At 43.3% G+C, this 18,207-nt stretch overlaps 1 protein-coding gene across 2 annotated transcripts in view; it reads right to left on the reverse strand.

Moving 5' to 3' along the window:
• Positions 1–18,207, reverse strand: part of LOC143324223 (proprotein convertase subtilisin/kexin type 4-like) — a 165,259-nt gene that overhangs the window by 140,144 nt on the left and 6,908 nt on the right. For both annotated transcript variants that reach the window (XM_076736541.1, XM_076736542.1), the window contains exons 2-3: positions 17,579–17,755; positions 2,933–3,025 (exon numbers count right to left, since the gene is read on the reverse strand). In XM_076736541.1, coding sequence (XP_076592656.1) covers positions 2,933–3,025; positions 17,579–17,749 — 264 coding nt within the window. In that variant the 5' untranslated portion in view covers positions 17,750–17,755. The remainder of the gene's footprint in view (positions 1–2,932; positions 3,026–17,578; positions 17,756–18,207) is intronic.

The following is an 18,207-nucleotide window of genomic DNA, read 5'->3' on the forward strand; positions in this document are numbered from 1 at the left end:
CAGACATACTCTGCACAGGGGTTTCCTGTATGTGTGTGTTAAGTGTGTAGCACACCAGCAAGGACCGGTGTGTGTATGTCAGGAGCTGGCAGGGGTTAGTATCTGAGACATTTTGTAAAAGGTCAGTGTAGAGTTCAGTCAGAGACATGTCTGCCTGTTTAAGAATGAAACTGCAAGCGGTGCGATGGTTAGGACAGTTAGGGAAAGGGCCAATGAGGCGAGGTGGAGCCTGAAGAAAACACGGAACAGTCAGAGACAACAGAAGCATGTGGATGTTATTATCTCCTGTCACACAGCGGCCATATGTGTGTGTGCATTAACTCTGCTTGCCTGTATGGATATATTCAGTATGTCTTACTTTGAGTCAGGATGTGAGCTGTCTGTTAGCTGTGTAAATGTGCATGTGTGCGTTCTGTGGCCTTATCTCTGCGTCTCTGAGCCCTCACGTTTGTATGGAGCTGTTTTTTCCACAGCCTTGCTAATTATGTCATTAGCAGAGTGATTAATACACCAGCTGATTGTTGCTTTGCTGGCAGTGGGCTGTTATGGTACAGCTCTCAACATGTGAACCTCAGAGCCACATTCCTATGGACGGCTTTCACTCAGTGTTTGATAGGAGCTCCAGCAGCTGTTGCAGATTGCACTGATTTATGAAGTGTGTTGATTATTCCTCTGTTATGGAACGCAATCATATTCCTGTGTTCAACTGAAGTCTTTTCTTTTTGAAGGAACCGAGCAACAGTTACCATCAACGGTCATGTATGTGTTGGATATTTTATAATGGGTTTTGCTGTTTACTGTACTGTATTTTAAGTAAGCATTCAAATAATTTCTGATTTTCAATGGCACATCAGCTTCAGGAAAGAAAGAAAGATTCAAAGTCAGGACAGACATTGTTTGACCTTCTCTTCAGGGCATATCCATCCTCATGCACTGTTATTAGACAGTGACATCAATGGCAGATTCAATTTAAGGATGTTGATTCATGTGTGATGTTGACATCAAGTAAGAACGATTCATTCTGGCTTCAGAGGACGCAGCCTGTACGTCTCTCCTGATGTTCCAGAGGCTTGAGTTCAACGTGATTTCACCACTTAGGAAAGTTTAAAGAAACGCTTTTATTTCAAATTCAAAACTTCACAGAGAATCGTGGCCAACAAACAAAATTGTTTTGTTCCACTAAACCTATCGCATGAAAACACCATCTTATCATGCTTTTGCTACACAATGTTGCACCAGTAACTCTTTCATTTTTAAACAAATGAAATTCCTTCAAAGACCGGCACACTTGACACCTTCTGTGTGATCCCACGAATGGTACTTTACCATATCACCCTAATCATTACTAACACTGTTTTTACCTCAGAGGGCAGTATATGAAGCCTTAAACTGACATTAACTCTGTATGGTGCAGTAATTAGCGAGCAAGTAATGTAACCTGCCCGACATGCAATGCAAAGGACGGTGTGATGCAGAGTGAAACGCAGCACACAGGTTTGTAGAGACAGAGGCCCGGTCAGAGGTGGGCGGATGGAGTACAGCTCAGGCTTTGGCAGCAGGCCAGCTACTCTACCTCACAGGCTGTAATTGTGTTTAGGAACACATAACCTGCCATAAATACATCTTCCATATACCTTTTAAAATATTGACTGTTTTCAGCCTAATATATGCTATTAAAACCAATTCTATTAGTCTGGTTGGTTGAAGGACAAAGGCATTATCTTTCCAAGTAACAAGGTTTTCCTTTCGGGTTCCCGTTTTCTTGCCTCAATGTTAAAAATTATCAGTTGACACAAAACAACATCGCCACCAAACGGACTTCAATGCAAGACAAATAAGGATGCAACAGCACCCGGAAAAGGAGATGCAATGTCTAAGTATGCAATTGCTTAGTATCTCAAAACATTATTTGTGCAATCCATTAAATTTAAGACTCATTACAAATACGTGGGACATTTTGAGGGCGCAAATTCATTTTCACCTGAAGTTACGATGGTAGAAAAGTAATTAAAGTTACAGTGTAATGAAATCATGAAGCATACATGGAGTCACTGGAGATTGCACATAAATTACTTCAATTAATCACACGCACAGTGATTCAGGTGATAACTCCGAATCAGAAAGTTTGGAATCCTCTTCTCTCTCTTTTACTTTCTGTCCATTTCTTTCTCTTGCCTGCGCGTTTGGGTGCATGCATGTGTGTCTTTCTGTGCGTGTGAATGTGTTGTTGTTGTGCGGTTTGTTTGTAGTGTGTCACTGAGGGGGCAGCGTGTTGGGGCAGGGCCAGAGGTCTGGTGCACCCTGGAGAGTGGACAGGGCCAAAGTCGCGTCTCCGACCCTTCCTCCCGTCCCTCCTCCCTCACCCTGTGCTGTCATGGGATGTCTCCGTGGGTGACGGTTTCCCTGGCAACAAAAGCCCGGCGAGGAGGCTGCATTGTGCGCTCCAAGGGTGATGCGGAGCAGCTTCTTGAAGGTGGCGAGGGAGGGGGCACAAAGTGATATCGGGTGGAACAGGCACACGAGCTACACGAGCAAGGTAAACAACTTTCAGCCATTACTCGCCACATGGCTGTTTCCTTTTTTTTTTTCATCCCTCTCACTAATCAACACTAGACCCTGATTAAAACATCAACACCAGCCAAATGAACTTCCATTTGCATATACATGCTGCGTAAAATCAGAACCGATGCCAGAGTGTGAATTCACCTTGACGTGGCCGTGTTAAATGTATCAAACAGTCACGTCTAAGTAGCTGAACGCTCTGATTTGCTGTAGTTACAAATCCATTTCCCGCTGTGTTACACAGACAGTGCGAGTCAGGCCAAAAAAAAAAAAATAGACACACCTCAGAGTGGCTTCGTTGAGGAAGCTGCAGGTTGATGGTGATTTTATTCAGCAGTGGTTGTTTAATGGAAGCGTTATAAATACTTACCCCTGCTGCTGACGCGAGTCTCTTCTCAAAGGTGGCTCTGTCAGGGCGCCCCCTGCTGTCACTCAGGGTGTACAGATCCTCCAGGCTGCCAACCTGTCAGCACAAACATATTTCGGTCAGGACAGGAAATCCCTCACGTTCAGGCATAAAGAGTTGATGTAAGATCTGCTTGGCTGAGTGCCTTTTATTTAAGTAAGCAAGTGTCTCCATCATTTCAGGGAAGCCAATACAGGTACAGTGTGAGGCTCTAAACATATAAGGTATTCAGCCTTAATCACCCATATGACCAACATGATATAAGCGTATCCCCTCCGGCCATCTGTCTTGTGTGGGTTTTTCTGCAAGAGGTGGGCTGAAATCAAATAGCACACAGTTTATCTAACCTTATCCTGGGCTTTTCATTTCCAAGCCTTATAAACTCACATCGTATTGACCGCCTGGGAGAGTTAGAACTAACTAAGTGAAATCTACTCGGCGGCAATTGTGTGCAAGGCGCATGTTGTGTGTGTGTGTGTGTGTGTGTGTGTGTGTGTGTGTGTGTGTGTGTGTGTGTGCACGCAGCTTGCTGATTCTATCTTCCTTCACATTCATTCTCTCTATTCTCTGTCCCTGAGGTGCATCAGGGCTGAGACTGCCGAGTAAATTGTCCCAAATTGAGTTCCTTCTTGCCGGCAGATACAGGCCACATCCCGACCGTTTAGAGAGAGAGAGGGAGAGAGGGAGGGAGAGAGAGAGAGAAAACAATCACAGCACACATCACTCGCTTGAAAATCTTCTCTCTAATTTCTCTCTTTGCCTTTCTTTTCTACCCACCCTCCCGGTCTCTCCCTCTCTCTGTCTCCTCTGCTGATTTCCCTGCTGCCTCTCTTTCTTCTCCCGGCACATTATTCTTCTGCTTTCTCCCTCTTTATATCACTCCCCGTGTGTCTTCTCTTGTCTTTGTCTGCTGAGATAGGTATACATCAGTCTTTTCTTGCTCAGCTTGGCTTTTTCTCTCCTTTGATGATTCTCTGCCCTCCTGCTTGTTTTTCTCTATCCCTTCTCCCTCGATCCATGTTACTTTCCTGCAGTCTCCCCTACCCACAGTATTTCTCTTCCTTCTCTGCATCCTTCCCTCACCCTGGTTTCCATCTCTCCTTTGCTCTCTCATCCCACCCTCCATGGCTGGCTGTACCCAGTGACATAGTACCCATCAGTGCAGACCTCCTGGGTGGAGGAGTCTCGCTCCGACAATAATCACACAGTAAGTTTATAACGCTGGCAGCCCAGCTGAGCTGAGCTGAACTGAGCACACGCGACTCCCCTGACGCTGGCACACTCCATTTAACTCAGCAGGGGGCTGCAGGCTGGCTGGGGCAGGGATGAAGCATGAGACAGGGATGCCAGTGGGTTTTAGGGATGGTGGGGGTACACGGGGCTGGTGATGGAGCAGTGACTGGAGACAGATATGGAAATGGGATGAGGAAGGATGGAGGAAGGACGGCTGGAGCTGAAACTGGTGCTGCAGGGGATGAAGAGGGGGTAAGGTTTTAGACTTTTGGATTGGGCAGTTTTTTTGAAGAAGAAGCTGTTCATGTCACCGTCTCGGCATGGAGTTCTAACCCCTCTCTACTTTCAGTGCTCGCTCTCTGAAAAATCCCCTCTATCTCTTCCCTTAGCTTTTAGGGTGTTTATGTTTTGTTCTGGGGGGTCAGCAGGGTCATAGAAACTTCTCTTTGACTGGGGACTCTGGATTTCAAGCAAGATATGACTTGCTTATGCTCCTACCAGCTCAATGGGTGCTGTAAGAAACCCTGACCCTGACTTTGCTTGGAAAAAGCAAGAGATATATGAATAAATAAATAACAACAATTAATTTAGGAGCACTTTGATATTTATTTTTCTGTTAGCGCCACTCTCACAGTAATATTAGGAACAATCAGGCCTGGATTTAGTTCTTGTTTGGTTGCTTGATTTAGGTTTTAGTGCTGGAAAACAGAGTCTGTGGCATGTTGTGACTTCATGATTATACTGTAACGGAATGTGAAGACACTACATTTCATGACATTGACAAAGAAACTATATTTAATGTGGAGCGTCACGGCCACTACTTCATCTGCTTCATTTACTGACCCTGATAGCCAGCATCCCCACTGACGGCACAATGAGACATTTAAAGGAAACTGTTGATTTGACGTCTGGATACAGATGGAACATAAGTGTCTTCTTGTTAATACAATGGAAGTGAATGGAGTCTAATTAGCATAAGACATTTTAACTCAATGTGTTATGTCTTTCCAGGAATACCAACAGCGTGTTGGTGCTGCACTCTGTGGTGCTCTCCGTGGTGCTGATCCTGTGGCCGTGAGGCTTGGTTTTTTTTTTTGTCCATGTCTCTTACGCGTTGGAAGTAGCCTGTCAAGCTAATGGCCGGTAATGGATGAATTACAGCAAAAACATAGCTTGAGGTCTCGTGATGTGTTCAGGTTCAGTCGGGCTGTGTCTTACACACCCAGCTTTCATGCCAGTTTCACATATGACTTTGAGGCCCATTAATAATTTTTGTTAAATTCCCTTGCACACACAAACAAGGCACTGGCCTAACCATCAGGAGCAGCTTGGGGCTCAGTGTCTTGCACAAGGACGCTTTGGCATGTGGACAGGATAAGTCACCAGCCGTACAATTGGTGGATGACCTGTTAGTCCCGAGAAATAGTCCCTCAAGAAATTCTTCTTCTGCAGAAAGCAGTTACAGGATGGTATATGAACTATTCAGAGTAACCAGAACTTCTTCTTCCTCTTTTGTGGTGCAAGACACATTGCTATTAAATTCTTTAATTGCAATTCTCCATTCACTCCCACTGTACTGGGGTGGCAGCAGAAATGTAGAGGCAGACTTCTCATAACCTGACCACATAAAGTGTAGTAGGGTTAAATGAGACAATCTGTTTGTTTTTGTGATGTGAGTGAAACAACCCTTTACGATTGTGAAAGCAGTCAGTGGCCCGTACAAATAGAGAATCACCTCCTGCTAAACGTGCCACTTCGACAGCTTGACATTATTGACACTGGAAGTGAGCAACGAGCACACATGTACACACAGTCAAACTACAACTGTACATGGAAATTAGTGAGCAATTTCAATCCGACCAAAACAAACACGCACACGCCCTCCCAAACATGCACGCACACACATCCTTGTGCCCTGCCAGAGCAGGTTCACAGCAAAACAATATGAGGCCAATCAGGGGACCATTGGTATGGCTCTCCCTCTGCTAATGAAGGCACTTTGAAAAGGTAATCTAATTCACCAGCAGCAATTAAGGCTGGGAGCGCCTTGTCACTATCAATTATCCGCTCCTTCACTCATGTTCTCCAGTGCGGACGCTGAGCCTGCCTGACACACAGCACTGTCGGACAAATCAACCCCATCAGCCAGCCAGTCACTGAGAACACTAATCATGAGAGTGTTCAAACACACACAGACACACACACTCAGACACATAGATAGATACTGTATGCTTGAATCATTGCACAATGAACTAAGCAAGCTTGACGTGGATTGGGATGTTCTAGCTGGCTGCGGTCAGAGGGAGCTCTTTACTTAGCAGATCCATAAACAGTATTCTACAGGCTGTTACTGTAGGTGACATGACGGATGTTGACATCCCTCAAATATTGGTTATTAATTGAAAACTCATACCTCTATGAAGTGTTTTTGGTTTGCTCTTTGACTAAATGCCAGGTTCGAGGCCCCCATTTACAAAAGTCATGTCCTCTTACCAGCGCGCCTAATACAATACTGAGACAAGCATACACATGTTTTTCGCCACTATAAACACAGTACTAATTCTAGTACTGAAACATATGATCAATTAATTTATTAGTTGATCGGGTTATGTTGGACTATTGATGAGACAAAAACCAAAATACTAACCTGTTCTTTTTTGTCCTATTGCAGAACTTTCAACCAAAGTTCACCAAGATCTGTGAAAGAACTGCTGTGTGGAATTTAGTAGCATCCAGTGGTGAGGTTGCAGATTGCAACCAACTGAAGTCCCCTCGCCTCACCCCCTGTAGGAGAACCTACAGTGGCCGCGAAACTCGCAAAAAGCACGAAAGGTCGTCCCTGGAGGCAGTGTTCGGTCTATAGAAGAGGATCTGCTCACTCTGTACATATAAGGAGCTCATTGTAAGATCTCCCTAAATCCTACACTCCAGTCCTTTGAAAGGCGTCTTAGACTGAACACCCACATGTCACTTGTTTATTATTGTTACAATGTGATGATCCAAGTTCAGAGAGGCATCAACTACTTGAAAAGTTTTTCTAAAGAAGGATGTGGGCGCTGAAATTTAGACACAAATACAGTACAAATGGAGACACGTCACCTTGACCTGTTGCCCTCTTCTCGGACTGAGGACAGCTCCACACTTCAACGAGACCTTGAGCCTCCAGACAGAGGTAGACGCTGTCAGACAGAACTATTGAAAATGCTCTTCTGAACGTCTCGATTGCTTAAGTGAATCTCTCCAACTAATGACCTTAGTGCTGATGAAGAGGGAATTAACATGACAGTGCTGCTGCTGCAAGATGAGTGCCGCAAAGCCTTCAAAGGATAATATCTGAACTCCACCATGTTGCTGCAGGAAATCAAAAACCCTGGGCTCTGACAGACGTAAATGATACATGAACATCAACTTATTGTATTGGAAATGCAAATTCACTCTAAGACTGTCATAATTAAGTGTCATTTCACAGACATCCATACACCATCATTATAACTGTATGTCTTATATCATGACTTATCTAGATGAAGAATACTGTTGAATATAGTTATTCCAAAAGAAAGGAACCCAACCTATGATGTGCAGTACTTTCCTTAAGGTGACTAACATGGTTCGCTTCCAAGTGGGACAATCTCATTTGGAAACTAAGCACATCTGCAGATGCTTATTCAGGTTCATGTGCAAGATGAACTGTAAAAGCAGCTGCATAAAACATCACTTCTCACCTCACACCACCTCCTATTGTCTGTTACAAGCTGCACTTGGGCACACTGCAAAGATGACCAGCTAACCACCAAGATGCGTGCCTTTTCAGCACCCGTGTGAGAGGAAGTGACCCTGTCGGCGCACCGTATTTATAACACAAGAAGTATTATAGACAGACAATGTACTAATTGCATTAACATAATGTGCTAGTCATATGTATGTGCAATTAGAGTCTCCTAATAGCCTGACGTGCATGTAGGCAGCAATGCACACGCTGGAGAGAACAATCAAAACTCCACACAGCAATGTGTTCAAACACAGGACATTCGAGCTATAAGGCAACAGTAACACTAACCACTAATTAAACTGTGTTCATAGAACTACAACCATGACATTTCCCATTAACTAGACCAGTACTTCCTGTGTATTAACTGAAATAAAAAATGATGGACACCTGACAGGTAGTCTCTTTCAATCTGCTGTACACAGTACATACTTGGATCAGACCTGGCTACTACTGCTGATAAGAAGCTCCCATAAGGACCCCGACCAAAAATTATTTGCAATGATATGATTACAAAGAAGAATAATAGATTAATTAGTTAAAGATCAAGGCTTTTTATTTTGGCTGAGGAGCTACTGCATGTACAGCCTCAGGATCGAGTACAGCTCAGGTATGAAAGTCATAATGGTACATGACACCTTGCTCTCTGCTGCTCGTGGGTCCCTTTTCATTATATTCCGGTCTAAAGGTTGACAGAACACTACATGCTCTTCAGACACCCCAACAGTACATACTAAAAGATACAGCATTAGAAATCAAGACATTCACCTTTGTTAATATGCCTATAAAAACACTTAACGTTGAACTGTTCTCCACTTAGAGGCTCAGAAAAACTCTGCTGGTTTCTCTTCCAGCTGCGACACTTGACAAAGTAAAGGACACTAAAAGCTCTAATTAAACTCTTTGAGAACTGCCCAATTTTTATTTCCCGTTGAAACACAATGAAAAGATTTCAAAAGTCTGAAATCTTGATTTAGGGGGAGGGGGAAGAAAACTCGTTTAGGTGCTGCTAAAGGACTCTAATTTTATAGTACACTACTACAGCATACATGCCACTATGTGAGGCAGTATTTTTGTTACATTCAGTCAATGAATCGGTGACTTCTCCAGACCTGGTTTGGTATTCCACACTGTACCTGTGTTTCGTTGTGGTTCTTCATCTGTTTATTGCTGATTCCTATGGATAAGAAATGCCTGTGCTCCCTCTTCGAGTGTCAGATGTGATTATCGTACTGTACAGCATATGATTGAAAGGCCCACGGATCAAAATCCAAAACAGCTCAGTTGAAAGAAAAAGCAGATTTAAGGCACAGACAAACACACAAGCTCAACGAGAGCCGCAGCTATTGTGATCTACTTGTTCTATCTTTTGTTCCTTAATGTCTGTTTTTTGTTTATTTCTTATGTGTGCTTTTCTTTTTTATGAAGTTTTTTCTTTGTTCGCTCAAAGAGCTTAAAAATGTGACTTGATAGGAAGCGTTGTGATGATCCCTGATAAGTGTTTTACCTTTTTAAATCATCTTTGCTGACGGCAAAACTGCCCACCTCTACCTTAAAAGCCGCCTGTGTGATTACCACGGAGGTATTTAACAGTTAAATAAATAAACTATTAATAGTTTCATGTGACACCAGAATGAATGACAAATACCATGGAAAGTTAGCAGGGCCAAAAAGGATCACATTACTAATTTTTCCTGAACTTCAATTTGCAATATGAAGGAGAAACAAAGTGCACATTTGACAAGTTGTAACCAGCAGTTTAAGCAGAAACAATATTAATACTGAGATCAAAATGTTGCTGTTATGTTGTTACACTTTGTGTTAAAATCTGAGGGTTTGTTCAGGTAAACTGAGCTGACCAGACTACGTTTAGAAGCAAATGTGTTTCCTTTGTTCACAAGCTGAGTGGAACAAACAGTAACAGCACAGAAATTAATAGAACAATCTTCTTGTGGTAAGGTCAAACAAAAGAAAGACAGGCAGAGCCCAAAGTCAGTGACAGGAAGTGTTCATTAAACTGGAATCTGTTATTCTTCTGAAGAGAAGTTTGTGGCCGACACTATTTTCTAAATATCACTTAACATCACATAATCAGAGAAAAATAGCAGGTAACTGTGAGCTCGATAGAATTTCAGCAACATTTGCTAGAAGCAGCTGCAGGACTCCAAACTGCTCAAGGAATCTGCTCCATCTAAAACAATGACGTGAAGTGCAATGGCACTCTTCACTGTTATTTTACAGACAACAGAACAAACAATGAACTGAGGAAATAATCAGCAGATCAATTGGTAAGGAAAACAAATATTAGCTGCAGCGCTGCTTGTACTTGTAGGACCCCTTTGTACTAATACATCAGGAAAAGAAAGCATAAGAAAATCCGGAAAGAGAATAAAGTAGCAGTGAGACAACAAAACAAAAGGCGAAGATGAAAACCTAAAAGCTGATAGGACAGAGTGTGTGAAGTTTGAGTATGACACAAACAATTGGAAGAGGTAGATGTGCAGTGAGAAGGGGCCAGCTGCTCAGAGGAAAACATGAAGAGGGGAGACAAAGAACAGGTGGAGGAAACTAAATTAACTAGCAGGAAAAGACATGCTGATACGTATGAGAAAGTATGATATGTGCACCATTAACTGCTTTACTGCTGCCTAATTTTCTTAATACTTTACTTTAATTTTCTTTACTGTTACAACAAAAACACTTAAAGCTGCATTTACCAATATTTTTTACATATTTTTACAGAGCATTTAGCAGCCATAGAGAGTGACATTTTCCTGAAAAGATGGTGGAGATCAAATCAGAGCTAAAAGAAGAGTGAATATTGGACTTAAAGAAATGCTAATGCTAACAACATGTTCATTGTGACAGCTTTAACATAGTGCTGTCAGTGTTGGGTTTAATGGTTGTTTTGCTGCGGTCAAGTGGTCAGAAAATCAACAAATAAAGAAAAAATATTAATGGAGATGTTCTGATTTTTCTTTGGGCTGTAGTCACTTTGTCCGAGGAAGGCAAATGTGCAAAGACAACACCACCATCTCAAACACAAACCCATTTATAGGCTACACTAAAAACACTACATGTTCACGTTAACACAAACTATGAGCTATCACCAACTTCAGTCCAAAAAGTGGAAGCAGTACATCTCCACAGTAGCCTTCATACACAAACACCATTATAAGCCTGATTTGTACTGCAGCATAGCAGTTCAGCAGCGTTGGACTGAAGCATCCACGGGACGCATGCCCCGCTGCTGCTGACGGCCTCCAGCAGACAAACAGAAAGAGGAGAGAGCAACAGAGATGTAGGGAGGGATGGACGAGAAAAGCATGAAGGATAAACAAAAACAAACACAGACATCAAGAGTCAGTGAAGCAGTGTGTGAGAGCCACGTGAGACAGCCCACCCTATGGAGAAAACAGCAGCTGGTGTGTATACTGGCAGCCCTACAGGGGCTGTGGCCTCCACAGCCCCAAATATGGAGAAGCACAAAGGAGAGATAGGAAGAGGGCTGGGTGATGGAGGGAGATGCTAGGGGCTAAATGGGGTGAGCAGTTAAGCCTTGTTGGTTACAGTATTGGCAGGAAATGCAGGAGATGGGAGGCGGGGTTAAGGTTCTACAGTCCATCTGAAAGTGACAAATATGAGGACTGATGGGTTTTGGTTATTAAGTGTAAATTTGACATAAGAATTCAATTTTATTACAGTCTGACTCATTTTTTGTAGTGTTACCCATCATTTCTATAGATAATATTTGGGAAGGTGGTAACATCACCAGAACAAAGCTGAATGAACCAAGTATCACATTCTGACAGCTCCACAAACAAATCAAGAAGTGCTGCACTCACAGAAAGACAAGATTATTTTCCAAAAAGCCAAAAGAGATGTGTTATTAGGTGAACAAAACCTACCTGGGCACTCATACAATTCCCCAAAACACAAGGAGGATAAAACCTCTGATTACAAAACTGAATACACAAGAAAAGAGCAAAAAGGAGCACAATAATTCCAAGAACATAAAAAAGAAAAAAAAATCTGTTCATGCTCACATAATGGATAGATAAAAATGGGGTGAAGTGTGGGGTGAAAATGGGGTGAAGTGTGTGTGTGTGTGTGTGTGTGTGTGTGTGTGTGTGTTTAGCTCTGATTTGATCTCCACCATCTCCACCATCTTTTCAGGAAAACTTAATGGAACAACTCAACTTGGTTCATGTCACTATATCATTAGTTAACAATACATTCAGGCACAGTGCTGTACTGGGAAACGTGTCACTGTGATGTGGGAACTAGACGAGTATTATATAAACAGGCTCACTGCACTCTAAACCCACATACGAAGTCATTTCATTCCAAGTTGGGGTTGCTACAGGCTTGCTACACTTATTTATGTCCTTCATGAGTCCCACAGCTACCAGAATGAAATCCACTCTGCAGCAGAAAACCCTAAAAACTCACAATTATCTCAGCTGTGAACGATAATTCTCCTTCCAGATAAAAACAATCTCAGGCGATCTGCTGGTTGGAAATGAAAACTGACGTGCTCTGAGGTCCACTGTCGCTTTACACAGGTTTGGACTGGATTCTGTGTTTACTTCAAAACTTTCCCAGCTCCTCACTTTGGGTAAGAAATGGAAATGAGTGAAAGTGGAGCAGAGGATACACTCGTTAGCAGCAGTAACTGACAAACATGTCACAAAAGTTCATCCACAAAGCTTCTAATAAACAACCACTTCATAAAATCTTCTTCACGTTCACTTATTTCTCTCTAAGCTCTTTTTATGAAACCATTCCAAACACACACTTACACACTAGTGAAAGCCAACAGCAAACGTGCAGTTTTACTACATTTCTTCATATTCTACATCATCTATAGGAGCATTGTGTTTGTGTGCTTCTCCTAACGCTCTCTGATCTCGTCCACCATCTTCCTTTATCTTCTCTCGCTCCTTCCCTCTCTCTCTCCCCATTTCAATATTGAAGAGAGTTTTATTAAGGGCTAGACTTGTGTGTGCTGAGGCGCTCTCAGTAATTTTCCTACAAAGTGCTTTAATCCATCACACGGCCAACATGTGGCCTTTGCAGCCATACATCATCTCAGCCCGGAGAGAGAGCGAGCGTGAGAGAGAGAAGAAGAAGAGAGGGAGTGGTAGCATAATTTCTACTCTCCTCCTCCTCCTCACCCCCCTTCTTCTTCTTCTTCTTCTTCTCCACCTTCATCTCCCGCCAGAGTTTCCCACCTGGGAGGGAAACCACATCTTCCCCACATATTCCTCAGTCAAGTCCTCTCTCCATTTACAAATGAGAGTGAGGCATGAGCGGGGATGGAGTGAGGGGAGGGCGGAGGAGGGGAGGGCGGAGGAGGGGAGGGGAGGGGGGTGAGGGACAGTAAGCAAAGAGAGCGAAAATGAAAGAGATGGAGATAGCTGTGAGTGAATGAGTGAGTGAATGAGTGTGTGAGGGAGAGAGTGAGAAAGAAAGAGATAAGGAAAATGGAGAAAAGCTTACTGGAATGAATTAAAATTGGGGACAAAAGCGGATGAGAGAAAGTCAGAGTGTGAGTGTGTGTGTGTGTGTGTGTGTGTGTGTGTGTGTGTGCATGTGTGCTGAACATGTTATATGCGCAAGGTGTGTGCATCTGTACTTGCATGAGGAAACAGAAATAGGCAGAGAAGGAGTGGAGATGGGGGGGGGGGGGAAATGCTGCATTTCCCAGCATGCAGCTGGTGCAGCGTTGCCCTCCGTGTTGCCCCCGGCCAACACCTGCCTCCATTTCACTCCCTCCGCCCTCCTCGTGCTGAGGAGCAGCGGTGAACTCTGGGCTCCCTGACTAATGGAATGGGCCCTCTCTTCCAACCATTAGAGGATTGGTGTCCCTTTTCGTGCCCCTGGGTGCCCTACGGTACAGAAAAGGGAGAGGATGGTGGCACATTGGCCTTTTTCCTTCAGCCACACGCACATACACACACACACACACACACACACACACACACACCTGGTCATAACATAACAGCCTGGAGTAATCCAGCCAGAGTAAGGCTTGACATAGCTTAGCATCTGACTGAGGCTATTTCTGAGAGGATATTAGAAATTCTGAATTGGGTGCTGCGCTATGAGGTGTCAGAGAAGGAGCTCTGTGAATGTGTACGACCGCAGCTCCGGCTGATCGTGAAGCGTTTGTGTGATTTCATTTAGCCGGTAAATCCAGTGCTCTACCTCAATTACATCTGCTTTACTTGGATGGAAAACACACCTTGCGTGTACAGAGGGAGGAGAGGGGAGGGGAGGGGGGGAGGCACAGAGCGGATTGGGGATTGAATCTCTCGATGAGTTGATAGCACGTCCGCAGACAGCGAGCCAAGCTGTGCCTCAGTAATGTTATGCTAATGATATGGTAATGATATGGTAATCTGCCAGCAGTATTCCGCCTCACTGGAGAGAAGGGGAATCTGGGAGGCCTCTCTCCATTGGTTGGAGACCAGGGACTTCCTGGTGTCAGAGTTCAAGACAAAAACCATGCGCATGCACACACACACACACACACACACACACACACACACACACACACACACTTCATTCTTGAAGTGTGATCTCAGCTAAAATAAAAACAATGCAACACATAGACCTAATCTGGCTCTAATCGGATTTGCAAACTCATAAGCAAGCAAGAAATAATACCTGTAGACAATGCAGCATCATGTGATGTAACTTTAAACTAGGTCGGCTGTATTGTAAATAAGCCTGCGAGCTGAGATTTTTTTTTTATTTTTTTATTTTTTTTGCTTTTTAAGTCAGCGTGTAATATCAAGACTGTGCTGTTGTTCTCTGCCGGCATAAAGTGAAACAGAAAATCATCTTTTTTAGATCACGATCAGGCTCTTTTTTCTCCGTCATTGTGTGTGAAACCCTGCACCTGTAATGGCTGCCATTACCTGCCTAGTCAGAGCATCTCTTTCTCTCTGGTTTGTAATGATTGCATTACTCCACCACAGCCTTTGACAGAGATGAGACTCACCATTGTGCGGCAGTAATCTTTAAAATCCACGTCAGCACTGCGAGCTGTAATAATTGCGAGCACGAGCTTCCTGCATTGGCGGTGTTTGTTTCTTTATTTAAACGTTGCTTCATTTCACAGCATCTTATCTTCTGGGGAAGGAGCTGATTTAGCCTCTGATTCAAAGGAATGCTGATAAATGATAAGCTACATTTAAACATTTCGAAATGAGCAAAGTGTAAAACAAATGAAAGACGAATGTGGACAGATAAACTCAATCACTCTGACAAATTTCAAAATCATAAAGACAGACAGGAAAGGCTTCAGTGCACCTGCAAAACACAAGTGCAGTGCATCACAGTGAATCTGTCCATGTGGCATAAAGACATCATCTGGGTTTTTTTTTTTCTTTTTTTTTTTTTCTTTGTTTTTCTTTGTATTTTACAGTTGCAAAATGGATATGTCAAGTCTGCACAATGGAGAGACGCAATGACATTTTCTTGGATGCTGTGCATATAATCAAAGGGACCAACAATATGTTGAGTGCCAGCATGGAGACATTTGATTCCCATTCCACTCATGCGGCATTACCGCTGGAATGCCAGCAGACATCACAATCCTCCCAAGCTGGCGTTGGGCTTGTCAAACTTTTCATTCCACTTCAATGTTTTCAAAAAAAAAACAAAAAAAACACACGTATCACAGTTAATTGTGAAGCGTCGGCTCCTTCTTGATACCATGATATCAGCGATAGGTTTGACTTAACAAAGGCGATTTAGTGTCAGTGACATTTAGCATCAGCCTCTGGCGACAGACAGGTAAAAGCAGCCAGTCAGCAGATTGGACCTGAGGGGATCATGAAAGTGGGGGTTGTCTGAGGCTCCTCTCAGAGCACCTGATTAACACACAAACACACTTGCATATTCTTGACAATGGGCAACTATAGAATCACACCACAGGAGCCTATCGCTGATTTCTACAGCGCTACAGGATTTCACACCACTTTCAAAACCGGAACAAAACTGCACTTATTGCAAATACGGGCTTCATAGTGCAGTCTATATGTCTTTTTGGTCATCAGTGGTGTATGAAAGAGCAGCAAACAACGCAGGAAGAGGCAGAGGTGTTTGTGTGCATGCATGAGGGACAACGAGAGAGAGACAGGCGGAGAGGAAGACAGAGACGGGGGTGGACTGTCCAATACACTCCTGATAAAGGTCAAAGAGATGTTTTATTCATGATCCAGGCAGCAGCAGCAGCAGCAGCAGCAGAGGCAGCGAGGCCAAGGTTGAAATGAGCTCATGTCCCCGTTCCCCAGAGCCAACGCTGCACACAGCCTCACACCAAGCAAGCAGACACTCCCCCAAACTCTTATCAATAATGTCAAAATACACACACGCCTCCAGTGTCCCTTATCAATACCTTCAAATCAGTTTTTTGATTGTCTGCTGTGAGCAAAATCGATGGAGGAATGTACATCTGCTGCCAAAGAACAACGTGGAATACACTTTAAATGAATGAAGCGCAATTAAAACACGTTATGGGAACTCTTGGAGATTGGAGGTGTGATGTAAGAATATTTTCTCAGTTTTCGCAGCTATAGGGCTCTAACTATGACCAGCTATATACAGATTTATGGAATTTAAAAACATCATGTCAAGATAACAAGATATCCACTATTTTGCTATAATTCTTCAAAAGGGGATGGTCCATAGGCAATTGAATGCATTTAATTGATCATCCTCACTGTGTTTAAGATCAGTCACATACACGGATGCTTTAGCTTCAGTAATGATGTATTGTTACATAATGTTTTTCATCAAATCGTACATTTTATGCAAGGAATCTGCGTTGATTAGTAGGTCTTTGCCTTTGAAAGGGGGAAGTTAAATAAAAGAACCCCTTTTAAAATCCTGGACATAACAGACCACAGCAGGAAAGAACGTCAATTCATGAGGTCTCTCACGTTTTTAAATCTTTCTGAATGTGAATCTTTCATAAAGGAGAATCAGACCAAGTCCATTTCAAATTACTGTATACTGTTGAACCGCCTCTTTGAACCTGCTCTCACAGAAAAGGAGGACCAATGTACTTCACCTAACCGAGACCTGCTCCGCGCCCTTATTTCTTATTGCATATTTTGAGGCAGCTCAGACTCAACAGCCAAAGTAACCTTTAAAGTATTGACGTGGATAAATCACATCTAGTCTTCTGACGAATGGAAAGATTTCAGCATGACAGATTAAAACCCAGGCAAATAGGTAAAGACCCAATCCTCTCCAGAGACACTCAACTGGAGCCCATTATATATATCCACATAGGAGGTTCTCACAGGCGTAACCTACGGTGGGCTAGATGGAGGTGTATGTTTGTGTGTGCCTTTCTGGGGGCATATATGTGTGTGCCGCTCTGTGTGGACCACCTACTCTCTGTGTCTTTGATCAGATGAAATATTCAGAGGTGAGGTTGTAATTTGATGAAAGTCACATGTCCCTCAAATAGGAAACAGAGGTCAGCACTTTGACAGCTCTTAAAAAAAGGGGCCTCAGTAGGTGGATGTGGGAAATGTAAATTTCAAGCCCATAGGTGGAGGTAACAACAGGGGTGTTAAACATGCACTGACCCGTTCTATGAACTCCAGCCCGTGCTGCTCGGCCAGAGCTCTTGCAGCTCCGATGCCCCCGTCCATTTGCACTGCATAGAAGACATGGCGGTTGGTCCCACGATGCCCCTCTGTGGTCACTAGTTTCCTCTGCAGCAGGCAGCCAAACAGCAGCACAACTGCACTGAACATGGAGCCCTCAAGAAGAAGATGGAGGAGAAAATGGCTTTTAAAGAGTAAAGAAAACACGCTTCTTCTAAACTTTTTACAAATCCACATCAGTCATGTTTGTTTTAAGACCCGATGTAAGTCTCAGCCCACGTTGCTGTGCTATAATGATGTTTGAGCGTGTTTCTGCGAGTGAAACAAGTGGGAACCGTAATGAAAGCCTTCCACTGCACTGCACATGGCAGTAGGGCTGCAACTAATGATGATTTCATTTCAGATTAATCTGCTGATTATTTTCCTCATTAACGGTTTTGTCTACAAAGTCAGAAAACAGTGAAAAAAGCCCAGCGTGACATATTCAAATAGCTTGTTTTGTCTGACCAGCTGCACAAAGACATCCAATTTACACGTATATATGACAAAGAAAAGAAACACATTCTCACATTTGAGAAGCAGGAACCAGCAAATGTTTGTCTTGAAAA

The sequence above is a fragment of the Chaetodon auriga genome, chromosome 8, assembly GCF_051107435.1.
Source record: "Chaetodon auriga isolate fChaAug3 chromosome 8, fChaAug3.hap1, whole genome shotgun sequence".
In the NCBI taxonomy this organism is placed as follows: Eukaryota; Metazoa; Chordata; class Actinopteri; order Chaetodontiformes; family Chaetodontidae; genus Chaetodon; species Chaetodon auriga.